Genomic DNA, 19,302 nt, shown 5'->3' with positions numbered 1-19,302 from the left:
TAAATTGATTAAGTGGCAAAGACATTTAAAGTGTTACCAAAGATTTCTATTGCAAATAAATACTGTTCTTTTGAACTTTCTTTTCATCATCAAAAAATCAACTTTTGAATAATGCTACTGAAAACTCAGCTTTGCATTACAAGAATAAATTACATCTTAAAATAAATTAGTCTTTACATTACATTAACATTTATTCATTTAGCAGATGACAATCATAATCATAATGATAATCATCTTTAATAATATTAAATACTTTTAAATTGTAATATTTCAGAATTTGCATTTGTAATTAAATAGATGCTGACTTAATTGGAAAAATATTTATAAATAATAAATTTTTAGTGTATATTGAAAATAATAACAGGCCTTTTTTTTTTACTTACTCTTTCACCAAGCCCTATTTCATATTTTATGGCATTAGAAGTGAGTTGCTTGTGTGCATGCCCCTAGTCTGCTATGCATTGATTGGCATTAATTCCCATGTGTGATGATAACCCATGCATGCAGCTGCTGCAATGATTCTTCACTACCTTTATGATCTAGTCTTAGTGAATAAATAACCTCAATATTAGAAAACTTCTTCTGCATCTGTTGCCTTAACCTTGCCTTTCTCTCTTCCATTCCCATCCCGCTCCATCTCCCAGTCGCCATGTATCTGGGGATCAGCAGAAAGATGAAGGGAAAGATGGAAAAGACGGGAAACCCCGCTCTCTCCGTTTCACCTGGAGTATGAACACCACCAGCACCATGGAGCCAGCCGACATCATAAATGAGATCCGCAAAGTCCTGGACGCCAACAGCTGCAGTTACCAGCAGCGCGAATGCTTTCTGCTTCTCTGTGCCCACGGGGACAGCCGCAGCGACAGCCTCGTCCAGTGGGAGATGGAGGTTTGCAAACTGCCCCGGCTCTCACTTAATGGTGTCCGTTTTAAGAGGATATCTGGCAACTCCATCGCTTTTAAGAACATTGCTTCCAAAGTTGCTGGTGAACTCAAACTATGAATATATCTTTAATCTAACTACATAGAGGAATTTATGAAATGGTTCATTTCAATATAAACAAACAAATTAAGCTGTACAATCATAAAGTAGCAGTGTCTGAAGGTTTTTTCTTTTTTTTTTCAATTAACCACTTACATGGATTTGAAAAATGTATGTATTTTAACATTGCTTAAAGCAATAATTTCTTAACATGGGTCACAGTTATCGTATTATGGTTCAAGTCGGTAAATGCTGTACAGAGACCCTTTCAGTGTTACGATTGTATGATGCTCTGAGAATGTTCAGAGGAACTCATTGCCATCGCCATCATTTCAGACGGATGAGTTGAGGCTGATCGTTCAGGAAATGGAAACTAGACACTACACCTTGTTTTCGCTTTTAACAGGCACTATTCTGTGGTGGTTTTAAGTATTGTGTGTTTTGGGCAGCTCTTGCGTAAAGGGTTTCGCTCGGATGCTTTTTGAAAATTTGCTCTGCACCTCTTATGTACCAAGGGTGCTCGTCTGTGAAAGCGGCTGCAGTAAACCTGATTTGAGCTCAGTTTCACTGTTTGAATGTTATTTAGAGCAACATTTCAATGTTTTATAATTTATTTCACTTTTGCCCACTCAAATGTATTTTTTGTGTAAATAATGTACTTTGTGGCAAGTTCACATTTTCATACTGATTTGTTGGAGTTCTCTGACACCAAGAGGTTATCTTGTTATCTTTCACTCATAAGACTCACCACAGATTCCATTAAACTATCTGTAACTTGTCAGTGTTCATTGCAGAGATCGAATACAGCTACAAAATGATCTCAACATTTGTATTGCCTCTTTCATCTCACCTGTTTTTTTTTTTCTGACTCAACTTGGAGAGCTTTATATAAAGATGATAGAACAGGGAAGAAAGACAAAAAGCAGGTCAACATGGACCAAATTTTATTCTCAGACATTCTCATCCATATGTTGCCCTGTGACATCTGTAAGTGTAACAAAAACAGAGACAAAAGGACCCTTAAATAAATAATGTCTAAGAACAAGTCAAAAACATTCAGTAAACAAAGGTGAGGGGAACAGGAGAGGGAAGTGAGGTTTTGAAGCGAGTCTACTTTTGGGCAGGCATGAGGTCCTCAATGGCCTGGCCTTTCTCTAGCCGTTTCTCCATCTCTATCAGGAGTTTGACTCCATCCACCACCATCTGCATCAGCTCCACCTCAGAGAAGCCCAGGCGGTCAGCGTTGGAGATGTCAAAAACACCACCCACAGCCGCAGTATCTACACCACCTAATGAATAAAGACACCACTTACTTATTGACATCGGTTTACACTAGATTTCTGTTCATGACAATCAGTATTGTGTGGTTTATATCTACTGTGGCTTAAATAGTCTCGGTTCCAACCTGTTCCACGTTTCTGCAGTCTCAGTCTCTTGAGGATCTCCTCAAACTGGCGGTATTTGCTGAGATTAGGGAGTTTGACGTGCACTCCTGCGCGCAGGCCTGTGCCCAGGTTGGATGGGCAGGTGAGGACGTAGCCAAGATGCTCGTTCCACATGAACACGTGTCCCTTGTTTTTGAACAACTCCTCAATCTGAAAGAAAACAAGCAGTTAAGTGTTTCTTGCAGCTCTGTTCAAACCCTTAGCTATCTAAAGTATTTTGCATACACCAGAAATAAGATCAAGCACATTTATGACAGAATAACAATGATGAGGTCACAGGAATGATATGTGGCCTATTTCACTAAGCCAGTTTCAGCAGCTTAATATTTGCAATATCCAGACTTTTAGGTTCAGGAAGATGGATTTGCTCACATTTGGATCAATTAGATTTGAGCAAAGTGACATATCTACAGTGGCCAAGAGTGCTCAACGCGCTGCAACTTATGAAAATGCAGGCAAACAGGAAAGGCACCAGCAAATTAAGAAAACAGTCTATTTGCATGTTTTTATTTTATTTGCAGCATCGGCCACTATTCATATCTGATACAATAAGGTTTTGTTCCATGTGAAAGCACTTGACTGATTAAATTTTTGGATACTTTTACTTCATACAAATAATATTTTATATCCTTACTGCGTTACATTGACAATGTTCATCTTTAAATTTTATGATAAATTCATGCAAATACAGCTTTTAAAAGGTTTATAGCGGGTATTGTGAACCTGCTGAAACTGATCTAAACCAGATTTGTTAAGTTTTGTCAGCTCCAAACCAACTTAGAAACTCAGACTTTGTTCAACTAGCTACTTTCACTTTTCACTCATGAATGATAAAAACTTTGACAGCCAATCAGAATCCACTTGAGATATTAAAAAGTTTGAGATATTAAAGCTGCATCACTGCATCAGAACAATATAGTGCATATGGTTATCATTCTTGGATGGGCTTTTAGTATCATAGTGATGGAATACCTTAGAGAGACCTGTGCAGAAACGGGTGAAGACCTCCTTCATGTTGCCACCTTTCTGCATGGAGATGACGCGCAGGTGGTCCTCCTCATTCACCCACACAAGGAATGTCTTGTTATCATTGTGCCTGGAGAGGAGGAGAAAATGAGTGAGGGAATATTATATATAACATGCATGGACACCTTTAAATAAGCTGTGAAGCTAGAATAAGTTTCACCCAAAATTCTATTAATGTCAAGCCAATACTAAAAACCAAACAGTTAAGAATTTTCTGCTGGTGCTACCTGTCTTTAAAGAATATTAAACAAACTGACAGGAAGTAGGTTACTGCTCTATTAAAAAAAAAAAAACAACACTTTTAAAACAGCACAAGCAGTGCATTAATCCTGAACACTGACCAGATGCCCCTGGCGTCAGGCCAATCACGAGCCATCCCTGAGGCCAGCAGCAGCGGAGACACAGGCTTGTCAAACAGGAAATGGTCATCGATGAGCTGCTGCTGCTCAGCCTCTGTCATGTTTTTCAGGGCGTAGTATTTTCCTTTGAGATCCCCAGTCAGAGCACCTAGAGCTACAGACAGAGCAAACCGATCGGAGTAAATCCTAGATCATTTTTGGTTTGTTTGATTTCAGATAAATTTCTTAAGAAATATAGAAAACAAGATTACAAAGGTCTAAGAAAGGAATATTTATGTTGGTCCAGTCATAGCTGACAATGCTCATCACCACAAGAGGGAGCCTACGATTCAGGAACATAAATACCGCATCCCTACTTAATTTGCCAACCTATACCGCGCCCTTGGTTTGTGAAGGAAAAAAGGGCATAATAATGCATTTAAATATAAATGGCCAAATTAATCTTTTTAAAAGTTCACAATGTAGTTGCAGATTAAATCAATATTTTTCATTAGATTAGATATTATTAATCACACCCTTTATCTAAACTTAATCATTAGTCTCACACATATTTGTGGTTTTTAAACACTTTTTGTGGGTGTATAGCAGTGATATTTTAGCAGCAGTATTAAATCAGTATAGTACTGCAGCAGATGTTTCATTCTGTTTCAAATAAACCAATGTTTACTGCGGCGCTGCGGAGACATACCATCCACAGAGAGGTTCTCAACAGCTCTTCTCTCTCCACGACTGCAGTGGGGCGGCAGGCAGAATCCACGGATACTCCTGCCTGTTCTAACACGAGAGCTCAGCACGTAATTGGCATCCAGATCATCACCGCCCTACAGAAACCGAAAGTTTTAGTCTTTAAACAAGCAATACCACTGTACCAAACTTTAGTGAGTTGTTTTGGACCCCGCTAACTTTAAATGTGGACAAAAACCATTCTTCAAAATATCTTTGGTGATGTTCTGCAGAAGAAAAAGTCTAACACTTTTGGAATGACATGAGGGTGAGCAAATGATAGAATAATTTTTGGGTGATCTATCCCTTCAACTTCATACCTTGAGGTTACTGGGGTTGAGGTCGGTCTTGTGTTTGTCTGTGGGTTTGTATCCTCCATGTCTGTCCTGAATAACAGGGTCCAGCAGCTCCTTGAACACCTCATAGGTCTCCTCATCCCCAGCCACACAACCCACAGTCTTAATGAAGGGGTGGCCTGAGGTGGAAAACAAGTCCATGTACACAAATTAGTAGCAATTCACATCAGATGCCAAAAAATATAAAAACATGTTTAATATCATGTGACTTCCCTTAGGACTCTCTAACCCTGGCCCTGACAGACTATGAGTGTTCTTTTACCAGGATTATCTACTCCAGTCTGAATGACGTTATCTATGGTGTAGCCGTTGGGTGTGCAGCGCTGACAGAGGCGCTTGTACATGTCCAGAGTGAGGTACTTGGCCATATAATTATTGTGCTGTGTGAGGTCTGGATACTCTTCCTCAGCTGGCCGCTGCTTGATGGTCAACCTGGCTAGTTTAGCATTGCTAAATAAAAACAACAACACATGGGGTGTAAAATACCACGCACTGCTGTCGAAGGATGAAGTCACCTGTTCTGATGTGGTTTGAATGGGTAAGCACCATTTACGCTGTTAAATTGTTCCAAAAGAAAAGATAGCTCAAGTTCATGATATTTTTCAGGCCAAGTTTTTCATGTGGCTACGCTAGAATTGGATTTTCCATGCCACTGCATTTTGCACAGACAGGTTGGTCTTAAACTTTTTTTATTCAGTGATCTCTGCACTAAAACATTGAGTCAGCAAGGTCACCGTTCAACGCCCAATGAAAATCATACTACTTTTTGTTCGCAATGCACCTATGTGTTCTAAAATGACACAAGAAGGGGTCTTTTGGAGGACTTGGAGTTATTTTAGGGTCTTTACCTGGGTTATCTACCCCGGTCTGGATTACATCATCCAGTGTAAACCCGCTGGGGGTCTGTTTGGAGCGCAGCTTCTCATATAGCGCCGGTGTGAGAACCTTGGCCATATAGTTGTTGTGCTTGCTGAGGTCGGGATATTCCTGCTCAGAGGAGTACTTCGTCTTCAGCTGGTTGTGACTGTTCCCGAAAGGCATGGTTGCTGTTCCCGGAGTGTGGTGGGATTGGGATTGAAAAATAATGGTGGTTACACTGAATGTGAAAGAATCGCAAGAGGTTCCACACTAACTCTTGACATTTGAATCAATCTGAAAAAAAAACGATATATATATATATATATATATATATATATATATATATATATATATATATATATATATATATATATATATATTTATTTTCCTAAATTTCTATACAACTAAAAAGGTCAAACGATATATATGACGAATTTGTGCTATGGTTCCAGTAAGTAGTCACAGGGTTGGGAATATATTTACAGTACATAGACGCCATCATTGAAGGACTGAATCTAGAGTGTGACGAATGAATCCTATTAACTGATTCTTTTATAGAATCAAACACAGACAATGAACAAATGAATGACTCTATGAGTCGATTCTTTGTCATGAATCAAAGAGGCATTAGTCGGAGTTTATAGAATCAATCCGACTTATGCATGAACCGAAAGTTATTACTTTCGTTATTTCTAACTGGAAAATGAACCAAGAACTCTGACTTTACATGTTGCGGAAAGTTTTTGTCTCAATACGTACTTGAAATATTTGTATTACAATATTATTATTTTTTTTTTTTTTTGCTATATCGGTTAAAATCTGAAACGATGTCATCAGTTGGTAGCAAACGGATGATGGCAGTAAATGTAATATAAAAATCAAATAAATTCCCCCCAAATGTTTAATACTTACAACTACCAACGTTAAATGAACATCGTTAAGAGCAATCTCCATCGAAGAAAAAACAAAAAAGTTAAGTTACATTTCCTATTCCTTCTTGAAGGGTGAAGCAGGGAAAGCTCGCCAGATGGTGCAGACCTGTTTCAACACACATCATTGTGCTGTACACTGAAATGCTCAAACTTTCGTATGCTATCGAAGCTATATCGGTTACGTACGATCGATGCTATCGATGACTTAAAACTGGGCGTCCACTAAGATTATACACCACGACTTGAATATGGGACGCTTTCTTTCACAAAGCTCTAGAAATCTTCAGAAAAAGCTTGATACAGTTTAATACCTCAACTTATAAGAGATCATTTTTGACATGTTCATCATTAACACAGAACCGATCGAACCCTCTCCATGCGTCTAATGTCCTTCACACGGAGATGCGCTGAAAGCCAATACTTACCGATCAAAAAACTTTTCCAGAATCATTCAGCGTCGTTTATAAAGGATCTTCTTTTACTTAATGCATTTTAAATGGCGATCTCGCTTAAGCTCCGAGTTTAACGAGAGATGAAAACTTCCCGATGAAGACTTACCGTGGGTTATGGGCTGCTAGAGTTAGACTGAGCTGAGACAGAGATCTCTGTGTGGCGTCTGTCGGCTCTCCAGCACTAGATCATGATGTTTTATAGTACAGGAAAGCACCTCCCATCGGCTGCTATTTGCAGTCCATTCATCCCATTGGAAGATCTTGATATTGGAATCATTTTGATTCCTCACAACAAATATGTAGCACATATAAAACGTGTAAATATATAATGATGAGATAGAATAGAGATGAAATATAAGTTTAATTGAATCAAGTTTATATTCATAGTCAAGTAATTCTCGTGCAATTGACTTGGAAAAGTTTTTGACCTGTAAAAAAAAAAAAATTAATTAAAAATAAATGACGACTTATATTGGGACTTTCAATAGAAATTATCCCATCCCCCCCCCCCCCCCCCCCGTCCCCCCCCCGCCCGGAAAATATATATTCCAGACTTTTCAAGGGCCCTCTCTTCCTTTGGGGCCCTGGTAATCAGTACTGGTTTTACCCCCAGTCCGACGCCCCTGCGCACATCCATTTCTAGGGTTTACAAAGAATGGTGTTAAAAAGGGAAAAACATCCAGTATGCGGCAATCCTGTGGGCAAAAATGCCTTGTTGATGCTAGGGGTCAGAGGAGAACGGGCCGACTGATTCAAGCTGATAGAAGAGCAACTTTGACTGAAATAACCACTCGTTACAACCGAGGTATGCAGCAAAGCATTTGTGAAGCCACAACACGCACAACCTTGAGGAGGATGGGCTACAACAGCAGAAGACCCCCACCGGGTACCACTCATCTCCACTACAAATAGGAAAAAGAGGCTACAATTTGAACGAGCTCACCAAAATTGGACAGTTGAAGACTGGAAAAATGTTGCCTGGTTTGATGAGTCTCGATTTCTGTTGAGACATTCAGATGGTAGAGTCAGAATTTGGTGTAAAAAGAATAAGAACATGGATCCATCATGCCTTGTTACCACTGTGCAGGCTGCTGGTGGTGGTGTAATGGTGTGGGGGATGTTTTCTTGGCACACTTTAGGCTTCTTAGTGCCAATTGGGCATCGTTTAAATGCCACGGCCTACCTGAGCATTGTTTCTGACCATGTCCAACCCTTTATGACCACCATGTACCCATCCTCTGATGGCTACTTCCAGAAGGATAATGCACCATATGTCACAAAGCTCAAATCATTTCAAATTGGTTTCTTGAACATGACAATGAGTTCACTATACTAAAATGGCCCCCACAGTGACCAGATCTCAACCCAATAGAGCATCTTTGTGATGTGGTGGAATGGGACCTTCGTGCCCATATATATATATATAAATAATGCAAAATGATATACAGTATGAGGTGACATAACAGGAGCACATTATTGATTTGAAAGGGTACTTAAGCTTTATTTGGGTTGTGGGACTGGAAAACACTATCTTAGTGAATCTAAAGTTAAACCAGCACGCAAATATTTGTTTTCTGCAACAGATAATGTGTCTTTAAAATAATCTTACATCATTCTCCCGAGACAGGCTGAGTCGTGACGTTATGCGACTAGTGGTAGATTTGTAAATGGAGAGCACCGCGTTCACATCACGGTTCAAATGCGGGTTGAGTCCAGACACATGACTTGTGTTCCGTAGACCGCGTCTGCACCTAATTCACGGATACATGCTGTTTATCAAACTAACTAGCCGCGCACACGTGCTGTGCTGTTTCTGCTCCTTCCCAAATATAAAACTACAGCCTTGCCAAAGGAACGGTGAGTTTCCGGGTCTTTCTTCATGTTAAACATATCGATGTAACTTACGTTCAAACGTGTGACGCGTCCATTCCATCAACGCACGTGTACTGTTTACTTATTGAAAATAAATAAGTTTGCTCGCGATGTAATGGATGGCACCTTAAAACGTGTTATTTCATATTCAGTGTAGTTTCATATTTAGCCCTCATGAAACATGCTGTTTGTAAAAAGATTTATATCTGTGCTCTCATATAATCGAAGTCGCTTTTTAGCCTTTTTATACAGTCTACGTTTGTAGCGCTTTTAGCCACTCCGTTTCTCCTGTTCGTCTCGTCATTAAGGACAGCGACCTTGCTGAGTCTTACACATAAAATAATAAATATGTTCACAAAGATGATTAAATGCATTGTTTACAGGTTAACTTACATCTGACCCATTTGTTTTGCTGTTATGAGCCGCCTCAGGACTGCAGTTACACACACAGGCACTGGTAATGTAATGTTGAGTCTAACGGACACTAACGGTTACAAACATTTAAATCAAAATACACACTCACTGGACTTTTGAGTAGTTGACGTATAACATGGGAATAAATATTTTTATTTTTATTTTTTTTTATCAGTCTGTAGGTATGTGTAAGTATTAACCTATAAATAAAAGATTACCGTGTTATACGTCAATAAAAAAAATTATGACTCTATTTTACGTAAATTTTTTGTCCTGCGGTTGTGTTCAGAGTCAATTTACTCTTAACAGAGTTTGACCAGAGATAACATTTCAAGTCTAAGATTTATAGAAACACAACGATATAATAAAAAAAAAAGTTATTATGAATACTCACTTAAGTCTATAAAGTAAAATGAGTGCATGTAGATATGACCGTGAATGTTTTGTCTACCAGCTTATGAAGATAATGTGTTCATTCATTTGTTTTCATTTATGGCAGAACAGTGTTGAATCATCTGAGGCCACACTCTTCACTGAAGCTGAACCCTGCTGTACCTCATGAGTTTTGTGGAGTACTCCGAGATAATCCAAGAAGGGGATGTGGTCATTATCTTCCTGGGTCATGAGTCCATGATGCCTGTTATGGTTCAGTCAGGAGCTCAGACGCAGACCCGCTATGGGGTCATCCGGCACTCCGGCGACCTGATCGGACAGCGGTTTGGGTCCAAAGTGACCTGCAGTAAGGGTGGTTGGGTTTATGTGCTTCACCCCACACCAGAGCTGTGGACTGTCAACCTTCCCCACCGAACACAGATCCTCTACACCACAGACATCGCCAACATCACACTGATGCTGGAGCTCAAACCAGGCTCTGTCGTCTGTGAGTCAGGTAAGAATGAGTCTTTCTTCATTTTTTTTTTTTTTTAGGAGATCTTCAATTCTTCAAGGGTTACAGAAATCAAACAAATCCACTCAAGCACACTAATCATCTATGTCAACTTAGGCTTTAAAACAGTGGGTCCGTTTGCACGACAACGATTGTACAAAAAATTGAAAGGTTTTCGCATACAGATTAAAGGATAATCAAAAACAATTCCCGTTTACATAGGCGAAAATGACAAAAAAAATGCTGTATTATGCATGCCTAGCCAATAGTTGGCGATGTATCTTTGTAAAGAAACACTAGTGTCTACACACATAAAAAGGGAAATATTTAAATGTATGTTTTGATAATTAACCTCCTTTGATAAATTCTTATAGACCGAACACCTAATTTTCATGGGTACGACCTCACTGTTTTCACACATTTTTATTTTCTTAGTATACAATACTAGGCAGTAACTTTAATGTTTTTTTAAAAAACTTGCACTTCAATTCTCGCTATTTGTGTTTCCAAATTGCCACTGTCGTGTAAATGAATGACCAAAATGCATAAAAAATTTCTGGTTTTAGTTAAAATGGTGTCGTGTGTAAATACTTGAGTTCATGAAGTGCATGCACAAGAAAGCGTGTCATCAGTAGCAAACAGCAAATCACCAATTAAAAAAAAATAAAATAAAAAAATCAGTTGGTGCAAACTAATCTAATACTTATCTGGCTAGTGAACTAAACTGGCTTCATGCTATAAACCCCATTACAGCGTGTTTCAACATGTAGAAATATGCTACTTTCAACTTCAGTTTAGTTTAAAATCAGTTTAGCTTGCTTGTCTAGAAGAAAGTTTGTAATGCTTGTCGGATAAATTGAAGCCCAAATATTCCATCAAATTACATCTTGTAAAACTACTGTTTTCCCTTGTTTTACCCTGTTGTCTGTCTCTGTGTTTGGGAAATTCTTCGAATTTTAGCCTTGTACTTCTGTAATGGACAATTATTTAACACATTTGCATTTCCATGATTCTCTGATGTTGGTAATTGGTTACATGACATGCATGTGAGCAGAAAATAAATAAATTATATATAGAATGGTACACACAACCACCTATTTTTTTTCTTTATATATTTGAATTGCGATTTGAGCTGTTATATGACATTTTATTCATAAACAAATTTCATGTCTCATATTGCTACTTCTGAGACATCCAGAGGCAAAGAACAAATACTTTACTGCTAATTGAAATAGATACTTTTAAGGGTTTTCAGACTTTACAAGAAACTTATACTGTAAACAACTGCCCACAAAAATGTTGACAATTATGTGAATAAAATAGTGAACCTAGCATATTATGCATATTCCCAAATGCATATTAAATTCACAGAGATAGAGTTTGTGAGAAGCAGCATTTACTGTGAACCCAGCTGCTCTGAAAAAGCCGCAAGTGTGTAAAAAAACAAAAAAAAACACACATTGCCACTCTTCACCCAGCATAACAGCTTGTATGCTTACACCAGCCTTTTTTTTTTTTTTTGACTCTCGATTTGAGATTATGTTTGGTTTTAATTTGATTAATTGTGCACCTCCTTGTTTGTTTTAATGTTACATTCAAATTAATTAATTATTGCCTTTTCATCACCTCATGAACCCCTGTTTGGGAAACCCTGGTTTATATCATTGCAAAATGTAAACTGCATTTCGCACTTCTTTGTATTCTGTTCTTTGTAGAAAGCTCAGTATAGAAGTGAATCCAACTTTATCTGCATAGATACTGTAATTCATAAGTCGGAAAAATCTTTCATGTTGGCAAGTTTTGCACTTAACATTGTATAAAGCAACTTAGCATATGTGGGCTTTTTTTGTCACTTCATTTGACCAGAAGCACTAACACTGCATTAGTTTTCTCAGAAGCTCTAAACTGACACGCCTGAGCACTGAAGCTCTAACATAAGTTTCTGTTTATAGAACATCTAACACATAAAAAACTGTCTTGCTGCATCGTAAAAAACACTTCTTTTTTTTCATGAGTCAGAAACATCTTTCATGTTGGCAGGTTTTGCACTTAACATTGAATAAAGCAACTATCTCTCACTGAGAGAGAAGCTTTTTTAGCATATGTGGTCTTGTTTTCACCTCATTTGACCAGAAGCATTAACTCCGCATTAGTGCTGTTAGAAGCTTTAAACTGACAAGCCTGAGCATTGAAGCTCTAAAATAAGTTTCTGTTTATAGAACATCTAACACATTAAAAACTGTCTTTGGCATAGCAAAAGACATTTTACATACGGTACGCTCATGAAAGGCAATTATATAGATATCACGCTTATGTAAACTGCTTTGAAACAATGTCCATTGTAAAGATTGACTTAGGTTGAGTTAGGCTGTTCAATTCAATTCAATTCAAGTTTATTTGTATAGCGCTTTTTACAATACAAATCGTTACAAAGCAACTTTACAGAAAATTATGTTTCTACAATATTTAGTAGTAGCTAGTAGTTTGTGCACGTTTGACAGGATTTTAGAAAAATAAAAATAATAATAATAATACAAGACGTAGTCAGCTAGATGATGAACTATCAATATTATTAATTAATAGTAATTATATGATGCAGTCACACATGTAGCAATAATTGTTAGTTCTGTTTGTTGATTCAAGGTTAGGATCATCTGGGGTCCTCTGAGGGTCAGCATCATCTCTTCTCAGGTGTTCTGGATCCAGACTGGAGCTTGTGTAAATCCCGTGGCAAAACATAGAAACAAGATAGAGACATCATTAGCATAGCTGCTGATCCAACAAAGTAAAATTAGTTTAACCCAAGCTAAAGAATAAAAATGCAGATGCAACTACACTCACAATTTAAGAGATACATTATTCGAATGCTTGGCGAAAGAGATGCGTTTTTAATCTAGATTTAAACAGAGAGAGTGTGTCTGAACCCCGAACATTATCAGGAAGGCTATTCCAGAGTTTGGGAGCCAAATGTGAAAAAGCTCTACCTCCTTTAGTGGACTTTGCTATCCTAGGAACTACCAAAAGTCCAGCGTTTTGTGACCTTAGGGTGCGTGATGGGTTGTAGCGTGGTAGAAGGCTAGTTAGGTACGCAGGAGCTAAACCATTTAGGGCCTTATAGGTAAGTAATGATAATTTGTAACAGATACGGAACTTAATAGGTAGCCAGTGCAGAGACTGTAAAATTGGGGTAATATGATCATATTTTCTTGACCTGGTAAGGACTCTAGCTGCTGCATTTTGGACTACCTGTAGCTTGTTTATTGACGAAGCAGGACAACCACCTAGAAGTGCATTACAATAGTCCAGTCTAGAGGTCATGAATGCATGAACTAGCTTTTCTGCATCAGAAACAGATAACATGTTTCGTAGCTTGGCAATGTTTCTAAGATGGAAGAATGCAGTTTTTGTAACATTGGAAATATGATTTTCAAAAGACAAATTGCTGTCTAATATAACACCCAAATTTCTGACTGTAGAGGAAGTAACAGTACATCCGTCTAGTTGCAGATTGTAATCTACAAGATTCTGTGTGGTGTTTTTTGGTCCAATAATTAATATCTCTGTCTTATCCGAATTTAATTGGAGAAAATTATTTGTCATCCAATCTTTTACATTTTTAACGCACTCTGTTAGCTTAGATAATTGGGAAGTTTCATCTGGTCTCGTTGAAATATATAGCTGAGTATCATCAGCATAACAGTGGAAGCTTATTCCGTATTTTCTAATAATATTACCAAGGGGCAACATGTATATTGAAAATAGAAGGGGACCTAGGACGGATCCTTGTGGCACTCCATATTTTACTGATGATAAATGAGATGACACCCCATTTAAGTAAACAAAATGGTAGCGATCGGACAGGTAGGATCTAAACCATCTTAGAGCCTGCCCTTGAATACCTGTATAGTTTTGTAATCGATCTATGAGTATGTCATGATCTATGGTGTCGAACGCAGCACTAAGATCAAGTAAGACTAGAAATGAGATGCAGCCTTGATCTGACGCAAGAAGCAGGTCATTTGTAATTTTAACAAGTGCAGTTTCTGTGCTATGGTGGGGCCTAAAACCTGACTGAAATTCTTCATACAGATCATTTTTATGCAGGAAGGTGCTCAATTGAGCAGACACAACTTTTTCTAAAGTTTTAGACATAAATGGAAGATTTGAAATAGGCCTATAATTTGCCAGTACACTAGGATCTAGTTTTGGTTTCTTAATAAGAGGCTTGATAACCGCCAGCTTGAATGGTTTTGGGACGTGACCTAAAGATAACGACGAGTTAATGATATTGAGAAGCGGTTCTTCGGCTACAGGTAACAGCTCTTTTAGTAATTTAGTGGGTACAGGATCTAATAAACATGTTGTTGGTTTAGATACAGTGATAAGTTTATTTAGCTCTTCCTGTCCTATATTTGTAAAGCACTGCAGTTTATCTTTGGGTGCGATGGATGAAACTGAAGTGTTAGACGCTGTAGAATCTACATTCGCTATTGTATTTTTAATGTTATCTATTTTATCAGTGAAGAAATTCATAAAGTCATTACTATTTAACGTTGGTGGAATATTTGAATCAGGTGGCGTCTGGTAATTTGTTAATTTAGCCACTGTGCTAAATAAAAACCTTGGATTGTTTTGGTTATTTTCAATGAGTTTGTGGATATGCTCTGCCCTAGCAGTTTTTAGAGCCTGTCTATAGCTGGACATACTGTTTTTCCATGCAATTTTAAAAACTTCCAAGTTAGTTTTTCTCCATTTGCGTTCAAGACTACGAGTTACTTTCTTGAGAGAGTGAGTATTACTGTTATACCATGGCACAGTACGTTTTTCTCTAACCTTTTTCAATTTGATGGGGGCAACAGCTTCTAATGTATTAGAGAAAATAGTGCCCATGTTGTCAGTAATTTCGTCTAATTCATGTGTATTTTTGGGTACAAATAGCAGTTGAGATAGATCAGGCAGGTTATTTGCGAATCTGTCTTTGGTGGCTGGAACAATAGTTCTGCCCAGACGGTAACGCTGAGACATATAGTTAATATCAGTTATACTCAGCATGCACGATACAAGTAAATGATCTGTAATATCATCACATTGGGGTACAATATCTATAGCAGTAAGATCGATTCCATGCGATATAATTAGATCTAGTGTATGATTAAAACGATGAGTGGGCCCGGTGACATTTTGACATTTCCAAAGGAGTTTATTAGGTCAGTAAACGCAAGTCCTAATGTATCATTTGCATTATCAACGTGAATATTAAAATCTCCCATGATTAGCGCCTTATCAACTGTAACTAGAAGGTCTGAGAGGAAATCTGCAAATTCTTTTAGGAATTCTGTATACGGCCCTGGTGGTCTATACACAGTAGCCAGAGCAAGAGATACATTAGATTTCTTTTGCATGTCTGACAGTGTAACATTTAGCAGAAGTATTTCAAAAGAGTTAAACCTGTATCCTGTTTTCTGGGTAACATTGAGAATATCACTATATATTGTTGCAACACCTCCTCCACGACCAGTCTGACGGGGCTCATGCTTATAACAGTAGTTTGGTGGAGTAGACTCATTTAGACCAAAATAATCATTTGGTTTTAGCCAGGTTTCAGTCAAGCAGAGTACATCAAAACTATTTTCTGTGATCATTTCATTTACAATAACTGCTTTGGGTGTGAGTGATCTAATATTTATGAGCCCAAACTTTAAAAATTGTTTTTGTTCATTTACTTTACATTTTTCTGGTTTAATTACGATAAGATTTTTTCTAGATCCTACATTATATTTTGACCTCACTATTCGGGGAACAGACACAGTCTTAATAGTTTTTACAGCACAAGTACTTTTATCATTTAAGCGGGTGGAACAAAACTCATCATAATAGTTATTAGAGAATTGTCTTACTAGTCACATGGAGCGAAGTGTCCTGGAGATGTTGTCAGAGAGCAGCTCCGCTCCGATTCTGCTGGGGTGTAATCCATCAGCGCGAAACAGCCTAGGACGCTCCCAGAAAAGATTCCAGTTATTAACAAATAGCAGTTTCTGTTCTTTACACCATGACAACAACCATTCATTTAAAGCAAAAAGTCTACTGAACCTTTCGTGTCCTCGTCGATACGTGGGCAGTGGTCCTGACACGACGATCGTCGCCGCGGGCGTCGTGCTGCGAACCGTCTCGATCAGGCTGCTGAAGTCCCTCTTCAGCGTCTCCGTCTGCCGCAGCGTGGTGTCGTTAACCCCGGCGTGAAGCACGACCGCTCTGGGGCTCTCGTCGACCTTCAGGATCGCGGGTATCTGCGCAGAAACATCGAGAACACGAGCACCAGGCAAACAATGAGTGTGCACTTTACCTTCGGCTAACGTAGCACTTACGTGTCGGACGATGGAGTCTCCGATGATCACAGCGTCGCGTCCTGTCTCGCGGAGGGGAGCGAAGCGGTTCCGGATGGAGATGTCGAAGGCAGGAGGGGGAGAAGTCGTCGCCCGGGACCCGGCTCGCGTCCTCCGCTGTGGATGCACCCAGGGTCCGTGGTGTCCCGGCGTCGCAGTGAAGGACATCTGGGAAGATCGCGTCCTGGGTGCACCGGGCCTGTGCAGAGAAACACACGGAGTAGACGTGGTGGGACTGTTAGCAGATCGCTGTATACTTACCCCGGACTTGTGAGCGTCAGCCCGGGATGATTCCAGCGCGGTTCTCCGCTCTCTCAGCTGGGCCTGCCTCACCTCCAGGTCGCGAATCTGCTTTCCCACGGCCTCGAGCTCGAGCTGCACAGAGTGGAGACATTCATCCGCCATTAAAGCAAGTAACAGTGAGTACAGCAGTGGTAATGTGTGTGAATAGAGTATTAGCAATGTTAGCGCAGTTAGCTGCAACCATGCCGCTGATGCTAACGGGCTAAAAGCTAATAGCGGACCCGGGAGATCAAAATAAAACTAGTGATAGCGAGGCGCTCTGATTGTTTTTGTTGTAGAATACAATAGAGGATATATTCACACGTTATATAAACGGAAACGATGATGTATACAATTGTTTTTTGAGTTAAAAATAGTCAATGAAAAGAATATAGTGACGGAGCTCAAACGCAGTACAGCCGCCAACAACAAACAGGAAGTGACGTCAAACGCAGTGTCCTGTGGTGGGTATCTGAGCAGTGTTCAGTCGAGGCTGACTGTGCCACAGATTTGGTTGGTCTATGTGCAGTATTGATGCTTGATTATCATTCAAGGATAATGTTGGAGATTTCTTTGGAAACGTTCTGTGTGTTCTTTCTCCCCTACTGAGCCTCTTGTCTTACGTCAGTCGTTCTGTTCTATCTGAATGCAATGCTGTTGACCAAACGTTGACCCTATTGTTGCTATGAGAACTGCTAATGGGTTCTTGAAGAGGAAGACGGGGCATTAACACCAGAACATGTTAACATTCATGTTCATGCACACGTGACTGCTGTATTTAACTTTAAATTACCACTTATATAAGCATGTGTTTTTCTGATTAAGGTCAATATTCCCCTTAATTAGAAGTTTTCTGTTATTGGTATATTCATGGTAGTGGACAGAATACTAAACATTCATGTAGTATTTCTGCTGTTCTCTTGTGGAAATATTAGAGATGCTTGCTTTTGCCATTTATTGCAGTCAAGTCGCCTTTATTTATATTGTGCTCTACACAATACAGATTGTGTCGAAGCAGCTTTACAGTGTTAAACAGGAAAAACGTGCTGATAATGCAAAAGGACAAGAGAAAACAGTCAGTTTTTCAGTTAGTATGTACATTTACATTTTACATTTAATCATTTAGCAGACGCTTTTATCCAAAGCTACTTACAAATGAGAACAATAGAAGCAGTCAGGTCAACAAGAGAACAACTACAGTATACAAGTGCCATGACAAGTCTCAATTAGTCTAGTATAGAACACATAGCCAGGTTTTTTTTTTTTTTTTATAGATGAAAAGACAAGAAAAGGTATGTGCAAAAGCACACAGTGCAATGAACTGAAAAATGTAGATCATGAGACTGTGTGCATGTGCAAGACACTATGGTGTTGTCAGTTTCTCTGTAAATTACTTTTTTCTCCCTTAATATAGGCAGAATCGTTTTTTGATTCTTCTATAAATCTGAATCTTCTTATGTAAAGATGGTCTAGTTGCACAGAGGAGGGTACTCACTACATTTATGTACACATTTTCTAATTCCACAGGTCATTTTGTAATTAAGCTTATGCCTTTATTCTGAAAAGGATGTTCATTACAGAGGTATTCCAGTAGCAACTAAAAATGTAATCACCGGTAACTCCCTTTTTGCACCGATTTAAAGATTGTTTATGGTGCATATTATGACCCAAATTTTTATTTAACACAGGAATATGCCAGTTGTGGTATTGAGATTACTAAAAAAATTGTCTTAAAACCGTTCACCCAATGAAAAGAATTGTCATCATCTACTCATTTTCAAGTCATGTCATTCCAAACCCATAAGTTTAATTCATCTTTGAAACACAAATGAAATGAAGAGATTTCTGTAAAAGTGAAATAATATAAATAAAAACCTTCACATAGACACATTGAACAATGCACATAACATCAAATATGGTGGATTGAAATTCAAATGTGAATGTTGATCAAAATTGATGTGAATAAAAATTAAATGCTGATAATGTCTTTTGGGAAAAAGTATTTGTTTTAATTTTACAGTCTTTTTATAAACTTTTTGAAGCTTGAATATTTTGGTGGAGTAGAATTTCAGTGGTGGGACAGAAATCTCTCCGGTTTCAATAAAATATCTTGATTTGTGTTTCAAAGAGTAACCAAAGTCTTACTGGTGAGTAAATTTTTTTTAATTTTTGGAAGAACTATGCCTTTATGGTAATGAGGTCCATAATTGGAATATGATGAAATTCTGATTAATATTCACAGTGTCTGAACACTGTAGCTGTTGAATCATGTGTAAGCATTTAAAAAAACAGGGTAATTAGACCGATATTAAAATGAATGCTGTTTAATATCA

The 19,302-nt window shown here is 38.4% G+C and overlaps 3 protein-coding genes across 16 annotated transcripts in view; 2 read left to right on the top strand and 1 right to left on the bottom strand.

The window, feature by feature from the left end:
• The window catches only part of LOC132110897 (MAP/microtubule affinity-regulating kinase 3-like), a 30,239-nt gene extending 28,434 nt beyond the window's left edge, over positions 1-1,805 (top strand). For 6 of the 10 annotated variants that reach the window (XM_059517969.1, XM_059517972.1, XM_059517976.1 and 3 more), the window contains one exon: positions 645-1,805. In XM_059517969.1, the coding sequence (XP_059373952.1) occupies positions 645-1,002 (358 nt within the window). In that variant the 3' untranslated portion in view covers positions 1,003-1,805. The remainder of the gene's footprint in view (positions 1-644) is intronic. The other 4 variants (XM_059517975.1, XM_059517973.1, XM_059517974.1 and 1 more) reach the window with 1 other exon arrangement.
• A 103-nt stretch (positions 1,806-1,908) lies between these two features.
• LOC132110898 (creatine kinase B-type-like) lies at positions 1,909-9,541 on the bottom strand. 2 transcript variants are annotated; one of them, XM_059517977.1, is made up of 8 exons: positions 9,398-9,541; positions 5,153-5,340; positions 4,855-5,009; positions 4,500-4,632; positions 3,794-3,965; positions 3,399-3,522; positions 2,387-2,576; positions 1,909-2,270 (listed from the first exon to the last, which is right to left on the bottom strand). In XM_059517977.1, exons 1-8 carry the CDS (start codon positions 9,406-9,408, stop codon positions 2,092-2,094), a joined length of 1,152 nt encoding a protein of 383 aa, XP_059373960.1. In that variant the 5' UTR covers positions 9,409-9,541; the 3' UTR covers positions 1,909-2,091. The 2 variants fall into 2 exon arrangements, with proteins under 2 accessions (XP_059373960.1, XP_059373961.1); XM_059517978.1 differs by lacking the exons at positions 5,153-5,340; positions 9,398-9,541 and adding exons at positions 5,739-5,945; positions 7,241-7,324.
• Positions 8,789-19,302, top strand: part of LOC132110899 (tRNA (adenine(58)-N(1))-methyltransferase catalytic subunit TRMT61A-like) — a 25,687-nt gene continuing 15,173 nt past the window's right edge. Inside the window, exons 1-3 of one of the 4 annotated variants that reach the window (XM_059517980.1) lie at positions 8,789-8,989; positions 9,388-9,461; positions 9,923-10,307. In XM_059517980.1, coding sequence (XP_059373963.1) covers positions 9,977-10,307 — 331 coding nt within the window. In that variant the 5' untranslated portion in view covers positions 8,789-8,989; positions 9,388-9,461; positions 9,923-9,976. Of the gene's footprint in view, positions 8,990-9,387; positions 9,462-9,917; positions 10,308-19,302 lie in introns of all 4 variants that reach the window. The other 3 variants (XM_059517979.1, XM_059517983.1, XM_059517982.1) reach the window with 3 other exon arrangements.

Source organism: Carassius carassius, chromosome 30 (genome assembly GCF_963082965.1).
Source record: "Carassius carassius chromosome 30, fCarCar2.1, whole genome shotgun sequence".
In the NCBI taxonomy this organism is placed as follows: Eukaryota; Metazoa; Chordata; class Actinopteri; order Cypriniformes; family Cyprinidae; genus Carassius; species Carassius carassius.
Note: the sequence above shows the minus strand (reverse complement) of the source record. Positions and strands in the feature narration are given on the sequence as shown.

What these genes read in the sequence shown, in the direction of transcription:
- LOC132110898 (XM_059517977.1), bottom strand. An exon ending in GACTGGAGTAGATAATCCTG is followed by an intron (nt 5,010 to 5,152) that starts GTAAAAGAACAC and finishes TTTCCACCTCAG; the next exon opens with GCCACCCCTTCATTAAGACT. An exon ending in ACTGCAGAAACGTGGAACAG is followed by an intron (nt 2,271 to 2,386) that starts GTTGGAACCGAG and finishes TTTATTCATTAG; the next exon opens with GTGGTGTAGATACTGCGGCT.